General features: G+C 33.7%; 1 protein-coding gene across 2 annotated transcripts; it reads left to right on the forward strand.

The window, feature by feature from the left end:
• The first annotated feature begins 3,990 nt into the window (after positions 1–3,990).
• Positions 3,991–8,302, forward strand: LOC112031580 (probable LRR receptor-like serine/threonine-protein kinase At3g47570). Of its 2 annotated transcripts, XM_065768265.1 has the most exons (3): positions 3,991–4,551; positions 4,639–6,804; positions 7,577–8,302. In XM_065768265.1, the coding sequence occupies exons 1-3, from the start codon at positions 4,113–4,115 to the stop codon at positions 8,020–8,022; spliced, it is 3,051 nt and encodes a 1,016-aa protein (XP_065624337.1). In that variant the 5' UTR covers positions 3,991–4,112; the 3' UTR covers positions 8,023–8,302. The 2 variants fall into 2 exon arrangements, with proteins under 2 accessions (XP_065624337.1, XP_023920035.1); XM_024064267.2 differs by having other exon boundaries at positions 4,004–6,804.
• The last annotated feature ends 4,730 nt before the right edge of the window (positions 8,303–13,032 follow it).

Consider the following 13,032-nt stretch of genomic DNA (forward strand, 5'->3'; position numbering starts at 1 on the left):
GAAACTAAGTTCAATATAAGTTTAAATTCACAAAATTGGCTTGAGCACAGAGTTTCTAATAAAAACCCCAAATTGAAAACCACTTGTTAAGATTTTGGAAAAATTTGACTAATTGATCATCACACAAGCTACAATACATAATATAATGATCAATTACATTAATTCAACAAGCTAATTGCATCAATTGAACCCAATTTGAACAAATCCCCAATTCGGATACATTCAAGCTCTAGAATTTCTAATTCCTCAAATATTAAACACATTTTGCATTAATATCAAGGAATATTTAATCTTGGATGGCCACAACAAGATCACACACAATAAAATGTACCAAGTTTAGTAAAGAGTAACTTGTGTAGTGTGTGCAACTAACAAAAGCTTAAGATACATGTGAGGTGATATGTGAATAGCAATCAATCACAAAGTCTACAAAATTCATCACATAGAATTTGAAAGAGACTATCACCTAAAGAGTTACATCATATAACTCACAAATCTCCTAGATCATAAGCTTGCAATCATGTAAGTTTCTTGAATTTTGCCTCATAATATACACACCAATTTTAATTTAGTGATTTGGCATAAAGCCTAATAGTACACACCAATTTTAAGCATTAAGCAATTAAACCGAGGCTACACCTTATGTTCTTTTTGTGCATGTGTTACACTTTCTCGAGCACAGAATCTTACGATATGCACTAAGGAGTTCATGATTGGCTAGTGAACAGTGGTGAGATGGTTATTTATGTCTTTCTCAAAATGTTCAAGTCCGACAGTCAAAAACATGTGATTTCAAGATCAAGACAAAATGATCAAAAACTATAAACATCTCCCACACAACATGCACTACTAAGCTCAAACTAGTAAAGTACAAGAAATAAGCTCATCAAAACTAAACAAGGTACATAAACTTGTTATGTAAAGATAATATGGCCAATCCTTGATTATAAATCTAAGATGTGAAATACAAAATACAAAAATCTTTTTGCTTTTAAAAACTATATGACTAAAAACAAAAACAAAAAAACACATATTATGCTAAATGAACAATGTAGAATCTAAAAAACAAAACAACCAAAAACAAAAAACAAAACATGTCCACAAACAATTGAAAGAATTAAATTAGGGATAAGTTAGCAACACTCACCTTAGAGAATCTTTTGTTACCCATATAGCACAAGTCTTTGGCTTTGTAAGTGAAAATCCATGAGAAGCAGAGTGTGTTTGAGAGATTACACCAATCTTTTGAGAGAGACTGAAATCCTGCAATTTCCTTTCACAAGCCAACAAGCTCAAATTTTTCTAAAGCATATGAAATAATTTATTTGGACTTATGGCAGGAGAAATATCATCACATATCTTAGATTGAAACACAGAATGCTTAAATTTTAATTTATGACAATTAGGACGAATGTGACCATGGACACCACAAAAGTGGCAGACAGGAACAAATTTAGGAACATCAGTATTCCTAACAACAAATCTAGTCTCAGATTTTGGTTTTTGCCTCAACAAAGAACAATTTGGTCTAATATGACCAACAACACCACAAAAGTGATAAGTAAGCACAAAAATAGATTTATTATGCTCTCTAGCAATAGGTTTAGACATAGGTTTAGAAACTTCAGCGTCAACATCAGAACTTTTACCTTTGTCTAACCTAGCAAAATAAGTCTTTTCTTTATTATTCCTTTTGAAAGGAGGGATATAAACTTTTTCAGTTTTAGGCTTAATAGAAATAGAAACACTTCTGTTATCATCAGCAGGCTTGGTACTAGTCAAATTTTTCAATTTTAGTTTAGATTCAACTAACTCTTGTTCCAAACTTTTCATCTTCTCATTTTGAGAGGAAATTTGATTTCTTAAAAATTCATTCTTTTTATTAGACTCATCTAATCTCACAATCAAATCCTCTTTTTCAAGATTAGCCAATTTTAACTCTTCCTTGAATTTCTTAGCAATTTTCATAAATTTCACTAATTCCTTACGAAGAGTTTCACAGACATCAATAAAATCAACAGAAACTACAGTGTCTTTTTATCACAAACATGAGTAGAAAGACACTTCGAATTATTCATGATAACAGGGGTTAAGGATCAGCTCAGATATCAAAAGATCTACAAATAGAGAGCTACACGCTCTGATACCACTTGTACAATTTTTAGACCCCTTAACCCAACCAGATTAACCTAGTTAATTAGCCAAGTGATTAACTTAGTCAAATTATGCAAATGTAGGTTAACACAATCAAACAATCATATCAAGTATATAGCAGTGGAAATATAAATAACACAAAGATATGATGACCCAGGAAAACCAAACCGGTAAAAAACCTGGGTAGAATTTAACCTATCTATCCTTAAGGTAAACTTGAATCCACTATATGAAAGAATCGAAGTTCATACAAAAGGACTTACAAGCACCCACGCTCAACTTCTTAATGCTACCCACTAGTAGAATTTACTGACACGACCATATGCAAGCTTCGAATCCACAGACTGCTTCTTTCTTGGATTTTCCACAAGATACAAGCACTCCCGCTTGTGTTTCTTTAAGCTCCAATGGCAGCAACTGAGTTGATCATCAAGGTGTTGATAATATCTCTACCTTGAAAACCCTAAATTTATGTGAAGGAAAGTTTCTCAAGGATCTCACAAGAGATTCACACAAACCGCAAAATATGAGCAACAATACAACCAGAGCAACTAGGACTGCACTCCAAAACGTGGCTAGGGTTTTCTTTATATACTAGGAGAATTAGATCTGAAACCCTAATCCTTAATGGGTTTGGGCTGAGTTGGAAATTTTGCAGAAAAAACGTTCTGCCCGATATTCGATCGATCGAGTCTAAGCTTCGATCGATCGAGCCAGGCCAAAAGTCACTAATACTTTCTACAGCCACTCGATTCCAACTTTACATAAATGCACAACTTTAAGCAAGCCTAAATAAGACTAAACAACCTGTTTTAATCATGGTTTGTCAACATTACATATTAGAGTTCTAAATACATCAAATCCTAAATCTTTAGAACCTAACACTTGGCTTTAGAGAGCCTATTGGATATGCTCTTATACAGAGAAGTGGGTGGGAAGAATCTAGTTATTATAATGATGCACATAGAAACTTAATTATGAGATTTTATTAATAATTGTTTATTTTATAATCTTTTTGGGTGGATAAATTTGCAGTTTCTGCAGAAAAAAATAATCTTAATAGATTATAAATAACAAATTATTTTCCTAATCGATCAAATTAATCATTGTTAAGCGATGATTGATATGACATTTTGCAAAGTGATAACTGAAAAGACATTTAGGTTTTTTTTTTTTTTTTTCTTCTTGCAAAGTATCTTCATATAGGTATGTTTTGATTTAATGTATGTTTATGGATGTATTAAGATAAGTAATGTATTCAAGAAGAGAGATCATGATTATACTTTGTATACTTCAAAAGAGATAGATTGGTTTGGAATTTAAGATAATATTAAAGTAGGATGTTACAAGTTGAAATTTTTTAATAGTGAGAAAAAGCTATTTTTCTCATTCTTTTCTAAATGTCATAATTGGCTCATAATATGAATAGATGAAAATCTTAATATAAAATAAAATATATAATTTTTTATTTATAGGAAACACAAAATTCATTAATTAAAAAAAAAAAAAAAAAACCCTTGGCCTTTGTTTGTGTGGTAAACAGTTATATAAAAAAGAAAATAAAATTCTCTTATGAGAAAACGCTTTGTTAAAAATTATTAATCATACTATATAATTTTATGAATTTTTTTTAAATAAATTATATATTACATTTCATTTCAAATAATCAAACATTCTCGTGCTTTGCGCAGAATTGCGACTAGTTTGGTTAAACATGGAAAAAAAAAAAAAAATCTTTTACGGCTTTCCCAGAATATCCTGACACAGTGACATATCGTGTTTCTGTTCCAACCTTAGCTCACATTGTAAGTCCACCTTAACAAAAAAATAAATTCTATTTAAAGCTCTTCACTCGTCTCCCTTGCATAATTGCAAATTTGCAACCAAGTAAAGTTTGTTGTTCAGTTGCATATCTGACACCAACAAAACATCTACCAGCTTCCTGCCCCCCAGACCAAATGAAGCTTCACCAAACCAACTTATACGCACTTTGGCCTATGCACCTTCATGTCATTCTTCTTTTTTCTATAAACTTACTGTACTTATTGCAACCCACCATTACTGCCAATGCTCCAACAAACGAGACTGATCGTTTGGCTTTGATTAAATTCAAAGAATCTTTAACTCATGACCCAGATATGATGTTGAGCTCATGGAATGATTCTATGCACTTCTGCAACTGGTTTGGAATCACATGTGGCCAACGACACCAAAGAGTCACGGCCTTGGACCTACAAGGCTATAAGTTACAAGGATCCATATCACCTTACATCAGCAACCTCACCTTCCTTAGGATCATCAATCTCCAAAACAACAGCTTCTATGGCAAAATCCCACATGAAGTTGCTCATTTGTTCCGACTGCAAGAGCTCTATCTTGACAATAACACATTGCAAGGTGAGGTACCATCCATCTTATCCAACTGCTCCAATGCTAGAATCATAAATTTTGGTAGGAATGAACTTAATGGGAAAATTCCAGCAGAGTTAGGCTCTTTGAAGAAGCTTGAATTACTTCGGCTTAGTGCAAACAATCTGACAGGAAGAATCCCACCATCTTTTGGAAATCTTACATCAATTAGAATTCTCGCTCTAGCATATAACAACTTGGTGGAAAATATACCATATGGCATTGGTCATCTAAAAAGCTTAGTCCATTTCACCATTACAGCCAATAAAATCTCAGGTACAATCCCTTCCTCCATTTACAATATATCATCTCTCCAAATCATTTCAATTTCGGAAAACCAACTTAAAGATACACTTCCAGCCAACATTGGCCTCACTCTCCCTAATCTAAAAACAGTTTTTTTTGGTGGAAATGAATTGTCTGGACCAATTCCTATTTCATTTTGCAATGCATCTCAGATTCAGATCTTTGATCTAAGTCAAAACTATTTTTTGGGATTAGTTCCAACTAATTTGGGAAATCTGCCCGATCTTAGGACTCTAGATTTGAGTAACAATTACCTAGGAAGGAGCCTGGATTTCTTAAAATCTTTGACCAATTGTAGTAAACTAGGTTCATTGGATCTAAATACAAACCAATTTGGAGGTGTTTTGCCCATACCTGTAGGTAACTTTTCAACCCAACTTACTGCATTATTTTGTGGAATCAATGAAATTTCTGGAACTATTCCAGTAACTCTAGTGAATCTTGTCAACTTAATTGCCTTAGACTTGGGAAACAATCTTTTCACAGGCCTCATTCCCACTATTTTCGAGAAGTTTCAGAAAATTCAACTATTGAATTTAAATGGAAATAGATTGTTGGGAGAATTACCAACCTTCATAGGCAACCTTACTCATTTATACGGACTCGATTTACATGGAAACAGATTAGAAGGAAGCATACCTCCAAGTATTGGTAATTGCCAAAATTTGCAAATCTTAGACATTTCACAAAATAATCTTAGTGGATTCATCCCCCCGCAGCTTATTGGTCTATCTTCCCTTTCAATACTACTTAACTTGTCTCACAACTCATTTACCGGCAAACTACCTTTTGAAGTGGGCAATCTGAAAAATATTAACCAACTTGATATCTCTAAGAATAATTTGTCTGGGAAAATTCCTAGCTCCATAGGAAATTGTTTGAGCTTGGAGTACCTTAGCTTGCAAGGTAATTCCTTTGAAGGATCCTTACCGTCATCTATGGCTTTCTTAAAAGGCCTCCAATTCCTTGATGTTTCAAGAAATAACCTGTCAGGCTCAATTCCAAAAGGTTTAGAAAAGCTTCCTTATTTAAAAGAATTGAACCTCTCATTCAATGATATCAAGGGTAAGTTGCCAACAGAGGGAGTTTTCAAAAATGCAAGTGCTATATCAGTGATCGGAAATACTAAACTTTGTGGTGGTGTTCCACAACTGCTATTGCCTCCATGTCCTGTTGAAGTCATAAAACCTACAAAGTCCCTTTCATTCAAACTTAAAATTGCAATCATTGTTGTCGTTGTATGTTTCCTTCTGTTTTCATTTATTCTTTTTCTTCATCGGAGGAAAAAATCAAAAAGGAATTCATCTTCTTTGGGTTCAACAATAGACCTCCTTCCAAATGTTTCTTATAAAATGCTTTATCAGGCAACCAATGGATTTTCTCCAAGTAACTTAGTTGGGACTGGCAGTTTTGGCTCTGTATATAAAGGAGTTCTTCACCCCGAGGAAATATTAGTTGCTGTAAAGGTCCTTAACCTTCAACGAAAGGGTGCTTCCAAGAGTTTTATGGCTGAATGTAATGTACTAAGAAATATCAGACATAGGAATCTTGTCAAGATAGTAACATGTTGCTCAAGCATGGATTACAGTGGGAATCAATTTAAAGCTCTAGTCTTTGAATTCTTGACAAATGGGAGTCTAGATACCTGGCTACATCTAAAGATAGACAGGGAGGATCAATCGAGGGTCTTGAGCCTTCTTCAAAGACTAAATATTGCAATTGATGTTGCTTGTGCATTAGATTATCTTCACAACCATTCTGTGCAACCAATCATTCATTTTGATTTGAAGCCAAGCAATATTCTTCTTGACAATGACATGGTTGCTCATGTAAGCGATTTTGGTTTAGCAAGACTCGTCTCAACTGTTACTGATTCTTCTCAAAATCAAACTAGTACAATTGGGATAAAGGGGTCTATTGGCTATGTTGCTCCAGGTAACTATCTTTCCAACTGTCTAATTTCTTAAAAATGATTATGGATCTTGTTAATAATAGTTTTTGAAAAATATTGAATTGTTTTTTGCAATTATCCTACTATTAATATAAAATTATCTTTGTATTAATATGCAGCACAGAAACACACAAACTCACAACATGATTTATATCTTGATAAATCATAAATTTCATTAATTGACAGAGCTAATTATTGACTATGCATTGACCATGCCTTTTTTTAGGCATTTATTTCCTCAACCCTGTATGTTGTGATGACAGCTTTTCAATCAACTATATCAGATATGGTATAGCTGGTCTCAAAACAGATCTAATGTTTTTTTTTTTTTTTTTTTTTTTGCATGTCAACCAACATTATTCAAGTAATGGATAATAATTGGACCTCTGATTTTATTTGAACATGGGTCCAGCGAAGGCATTTAGGAACGCCAATACCTAATGTGTGCAACATATCCATATCAATTGGAAAATAATTTGGTTACATTTTCATAGTCCTAACCATTAACCATGTTTCTTGTGCTTCATATAAATCAAAAAATACTTCCCAAGTTCCACTAGAGACCCTAAGGTTCTATTCTAATGTAGAAATTCTCATTTTTTTCACATGAAATTTTGAAATGATAGCATCATCCTTCTTTCTTAAGTTCAAATTCTTTTTGGTTTTTGATGAATCAAATGAATTTGCACTCTCATTAAATCTGAAATCTCATTATAATAAGAATTGCAAAATCTTCTTACATATCATAAATTGTAGAGTATGGCATGGGCGGCGAGGTATCAACAAAAGGGGATGTGTATAGCTTTGGAGTATTTCTAATGGAGATGTTCTTGGGAAAGAGACCAACTGATGAAATGTTTGAAGATGATCTCAATCTCCACAATTTTGTTAAGATGGCATTGCCAAAACGACTTGTTCAAATTGTGGACCCAACACTTCTCATAAGAGAAGTTAAAGAAATTCCTGCAGCTACAGTGGCAACTAGAGAATATAATAATGAGAATGAAATTGAAGCAGATGAAGCAAATCAAGGTAATGTTAATCCCTGCCAAGTAGAAGCTAATGTGTATAAGTGCTTAGTCTCAGTCCTTGAAATTGGTCTTGCATGTTCCGTGGAGTCACCAAAAGAAAGAATGAATATGGAGGAAGTTAGCAAGGAACTACATTCAATAAAAAATGCTTTTCTTGGTTCTAGGATTTGAAGAGGTTAGAGAATCCAAGTTGAGGTCCTGCTACATTTCAAATTTGAATTTGCTTAAATAAAATTGCACATGACGATTGTCTCATAAATTGGTGATGTCCTAACTTGTAACATACTTGCCATTACTTTTTCTTTTTTTCTTTTTTTTTCTTTTGGGAAGATGATCTTGATTGTATAACTAAGTTTTCTGTATTAAATTATTTGAGTAACATATTCAGTTGTTTAGACCTGACCTTACTGGACAGGATATTAATTTTACATGAAACGACAAACTTAACTAATTTTTACTTGTATTGCATTGCAAGAAACTACATTAAAACTAGATTTGTGGATTCTCCTTACTCTGCAGTTGATTTGGCATTTTTACGTAACATATGTTCTCATGTTTGTTAAATCTTGTTAGGTTCTAAAGGCTTAGGATTTGATGTATTTAGAACTCTAATGTGTAATGTTGGTAAACCATGATCAAAACAGGTTGTTTAGTCTTGTTTAGGCTTGCTCAAAGTTATGTCTTTTATGTAAAGTTGGAATCGAGTGGCTACAGAAGTATTAGTGACTTTCGGCCTGGCTCGATCGATTGAAGAATAGACTCGATTGATCGAATATCGGGCAGAACGTTTTTTCTACAAAATTTTCAACTCAGCCCAAGCCCATTAAGGATTAGGGTTTTAGATTTAATTCTCCTAGTATATAAAGAAAACCCTAGCCACATTTTGGAATGCAGTCCTAGTTGCTCTGGTTGTATTGTTGCTCATATTTTGCAGTTTGTGTGAATCTCTTGTGAGATCCTTAAGGAGTTTTCCTTCATATAAACTTAGGGTTTTCAAGATAGAGATATTATCAACACCTTGATAATCAACTCAGTTGTTGCCATTGGAGCTTAAAAAAACACAAGCGGGAGTGCTTGTATCTTGTGGAGAATCCAAGAAAGAAGGAGTCTGTGGATTCAGAGCTTGCACGTGGTCGTGTTAGTAAGTTCTACTAGTGGGTAGCATTAGGAAGTCGAGCGTGGGTGCTTGTAAGTCCTTTTGTATGAACTTCGATTATTTCATATAGTGGATTTAAGTTTACCTTGAAGATAGCTAGGTTAAATCATCCCCAAGTTTTTTACCGGTTTGATTTTCCTGGGTGATCATATTTTTGTGCTTTTTATATTTTTGCTGCTTTATATCTTGATATGCTTATTTGATTGTGTTAACCTAGATTTGCATAATTTGACTAAGTTAATCACTTGGCTAATAAACTAGGTTAATCCAATTGTTGTGTTTTAAGGGGTCTAAAAACCTAACAAATCTTGTTTGAAAATTTTAGTGGATGATTTTGTTATCATGTTATGGCACTAATGATGCTACAAATTTTATTACATAGATTTATAAATTAATTTACTAACTTAACAAAATTAATAAAAATTATTTATTATATGGTTGATATTCATTGTCAACTCAGTTTGTAAAATTTTTGTGATAAAATTAATATTAACTTTAGCATTTTCCTTTTGTTGTGCGCTCTTCTTTTGGGTCATACTTGTCTATGCATATCATCGGGATGGACCTATGCTTTAAACCACAGGGGCCTTGGTCCCTTGGCCTTAATTTTTTTCAATTTCAAAATTCTTTTTCTTCTTTTCTACAAGAAATTAGAATGGAACAGTGAAAATTTCTCTTTCAAAATACTAAATTAAGTGGAACTCATTAGATAAATGGTCGCTGTTTAACACTTGATGTTCATAAAGAGTCACATGACTGAAGAACATCAAACTTTGTCAAAAGAAATTTTCACCAAATGAAACTATTGACTCTTTGCTTGACTAAAAACTCCTAAGTATTAACTCCATTTTATTTGGATTCTGAAAACTCTTCAACAATCAAGTCTTAATCCCAAAATTTTGGGAGTCGAGTATGTTTTCTCAAAAAAATAATTAGGGTTAACCCCATATTATACAATTGAGTGAAATGATTCCAGTCATACAATGTTCAATTGACTAGAAGATCTATGAGGTGGAGACATCGATGGAATCCCATTGCCACAAGAATTGATATTCTTTATCATAAAAGAGTAAAAGAAGCACGGACTGAGCAGTAGGAGCCGGCAAGACAATGCAGGATAGGAGATGCTGATTTGAGAGGTCATTCTTTTATGGTCAATGAGGCTGTTTTTTTTTTTTTTTTTTTTCCAACCTTAGCTCTCATTGTAAGGTCACCTTTACGTAAAATAAATTCTATTTTAAATCCTTCATTCATCTCCCTTACGTAATTGCAACCAAGTGAACTAGGTTGTTCAGTTGCATGAGAGTGACACCAAAAACATTTACCAACTTCTTGCTCCTCAAACAAAATGAAGCTTCACCAAAAACATTTATATGCATTTGGCCTATATACCTTATCTTTGTAATGAACCTATGTTTATTGCAACCCACCATGACTGCCAACGCTCCAACAAATGAGATTGATTGTTTGGCTTTGCTAAAATTCAAAGAATCAATATCTCATGATCCATATATGATGTTGAGCTCATGGAATGATTCTATGCACTTCTGCAACTGGTTTGGAATCACATGTGGCCGACGACACCAAAGAGTCATGGCCTTGTACTTACAAGGCTATAAATTGCAAGGATAGCTTCAAACACTTCAGCTTAGTGGAAACAAGCTGACAGGAGAAATCCCAATATCTTTAGTAAATCTTTCCTCGTTATCAAAAAAGTAAATCTTTCCTCACTCAGAATTTTGTCTCTATCAGATAACAAATTGGTGGGAAATATTCCAAATGGCATAGGTAATCTAAAAGGCTTATACTTTTTCTCAATTTCAGTCAATAATCTGTCAGGTACAATCCCCTCCTCCCTTTACAATATATCATCTCTCCAAACCATTTCATTTTCAGAAAACCAACTTGAAGGTACACTTCCAGACAACATAGGCCTCACTCTTCCTAATCTCAATAGTCTTCTCTTTGGTAATAATAAATTCCCTGGGCCAATTCCTGTTTCATCATGCAATGCATCTTAGCTTCAAATACTTGATCTAGGTGAAAACTATTTTTTGGGATCAATTCCAACTAATTTGGGAAATCTACCATATTTTTATTGGCTAGCCTTGAGTGACAATGACCTAGGAGGGAGCCTGGATTTCTTAACATCTTTGACAAATTGTAGTAAACTAGAAACAGTGGATTTGAGTACAAACCAGTTTGGAGGTGTTTTGCCCATATCTATATACAACTTGTCAACCCAACTTACTGAATTATATTTTGTAAGCAATGAAATTTCTAGAACTACTCCTGTAACATTAGGGAATCTTGTCAACTTAATTGCCTTAGGCATGGAGTATAATCTTTTCACAGGCCTTATTCCCACTATTTTCGAGAAGTTTCAGAAAATTCAACTATTGGCTTTAAATGGAAATAGATTGTTAGGAGAGATACCGACTTCCATAGGCAATCTTACTCAGTTATTCCTGTTTGATTTAGATGAAAACAGATTAGAAGGAATCATACCTCCAAGTATTGGTAATTGCCAAAATTTGCAATACTTAAACCTTTCACAAAATAATTTTCATGGATTCATCCCCCAGCAACTCATTGGTCTAACTTCCCTTACAACACTACTCAATTTGTCTCACAACTCATTTGATGGCAAACTGCCTTCTGAAGTAGGCAATCTGAAAAACATTAAGCAACTTGATATCTCAGAAAATAATTTGTTTGGGGAAATTCCTAGCTCCATAGGAAATCGTTTTGAGCTAGGAATACCTTAGCTTGCAAGGGAATTCCTTTGAAGGATCTTTACCTTCATCTATGGCCTACTTAAAAGGCCTTCAGTTCCTTGATGCTTCAAGAAATCACCTGTCAGGATCAACTCCAAAAGGTTTAGAAAAGCTTCCATTTCTAAAAAAATTGAACCTCTCATTCAATGATAAGAAGGGTGAAGAACCAACAGAGGGAGTTTTCAAAAATGCAAGTGCTATATCAGTAAACGGAAATACTAAACTCTATGGTGGTGTTCCATAACTGCAGTTGCCTCCATGTCCTGTCAAAGTCATGAAGCCAAGGAAGTCCCTTTCATCTATATCTATATATATTTAAAAGCTGAAGCGTAGCATTTATTGTTGCTACGCTCCAGTTAAGCCACGTCAACGCCATGTCATCATTTATTTTCCTCCTTTCTTTTTTATTTTTTGTTTTACCAATTGCTATTTATTGATTTTCTTCTTAAATTCAAGTTTTACTTTATCTCTAAATCTATCGGGTGTCTTCCATTAACCCAGACTCTTGAGATGCCACTATTATATGGAATTCTTATAGTTACTAATACTTTATCTCCAAATTTATTATGTGTCTCTCCGTTAATCTAAACTCTTAAGATGCTACTATCAAATGGAATTCTTATAGTCATTTATAGATTGCAACCTCCTCACCTCTCATATTTTTTTCTTATAAATTTTCAGTTGTTCTCCCTGTACGGTTTTAGACCACTTAAACCAACCAGATTAACCTAGTTAATTAGCCAAGTGATTAACTTAGTCAAATTATGCAATTCTAGGTTATCACTGTTAGGACATATATGTTTTAACTTGTTTAAGAACATATGTCACTTAGTTATGTATATTGGCTAATCCTTTGACAAAACGCACTCTGTTTGTAATTGGGTAGTTCTAGGTGTTTTTAATACTTCAAGAAACAATGTTTCAAGCTCAAGTGTTGAAGTCATCAAGTCTGTCCAAGAAAAAGCAAGTTGAAGTGTAGGATTTTTAAATCTCGACACCTCTCGATAGCTACCTCGACACTTGCTATCTGTCGAGAATTAAAAAATCAGAATTCCAATCTGATTTTCTTGGGATCCGTGAATATGTTTTTGGGCTTTCTTTTCTTCTAACCCTAAACATATAAAAGGATTATTTTAAGAGCCGTTTTGGTAGACACAAGTTGTATTATCATTGAGCAATCTCTGTTTATGCAAATTGTGCTCAACAGACAAGGTTCTTGACCTAGTTCATCTTCCATCAAGAAGTTGC

The sequence above is a fragment of the Quercus suber genome, unplaced genomic scaffold (assembly GCF_002906115.3).
Source record: "Quercus suber isolate HL8 unplaced genomic scaffold, Cork oak 2.0 scaffold_915, whole genome shotgun sequence".
Classification (NCBI taxonomy): Eukaryota; Viridiplantae; Streptophyta; class Magnoliopsida; order Fagales; family Fagaceae; genus Quercus; species Quercus suber.

What these genes read in the sequence shown, in the direction of transcription:
- LOC112031580 (XM_024064267.2), top strand. Translation starts at nt 4,113, where the DNA reads ATGAAGCTTCACCAAACCAACTTATACGCACTTTGGCCTATGCACCTT. An exon ending in TATTGGCTATGTTGCTCCAG is followed by an intron (nt 6,805 to 7,576) that starts GTAACTATCTTT and finishes CATAAATTGTAG; the next exon opens with AGTATGGCATGGGCGGCGAG.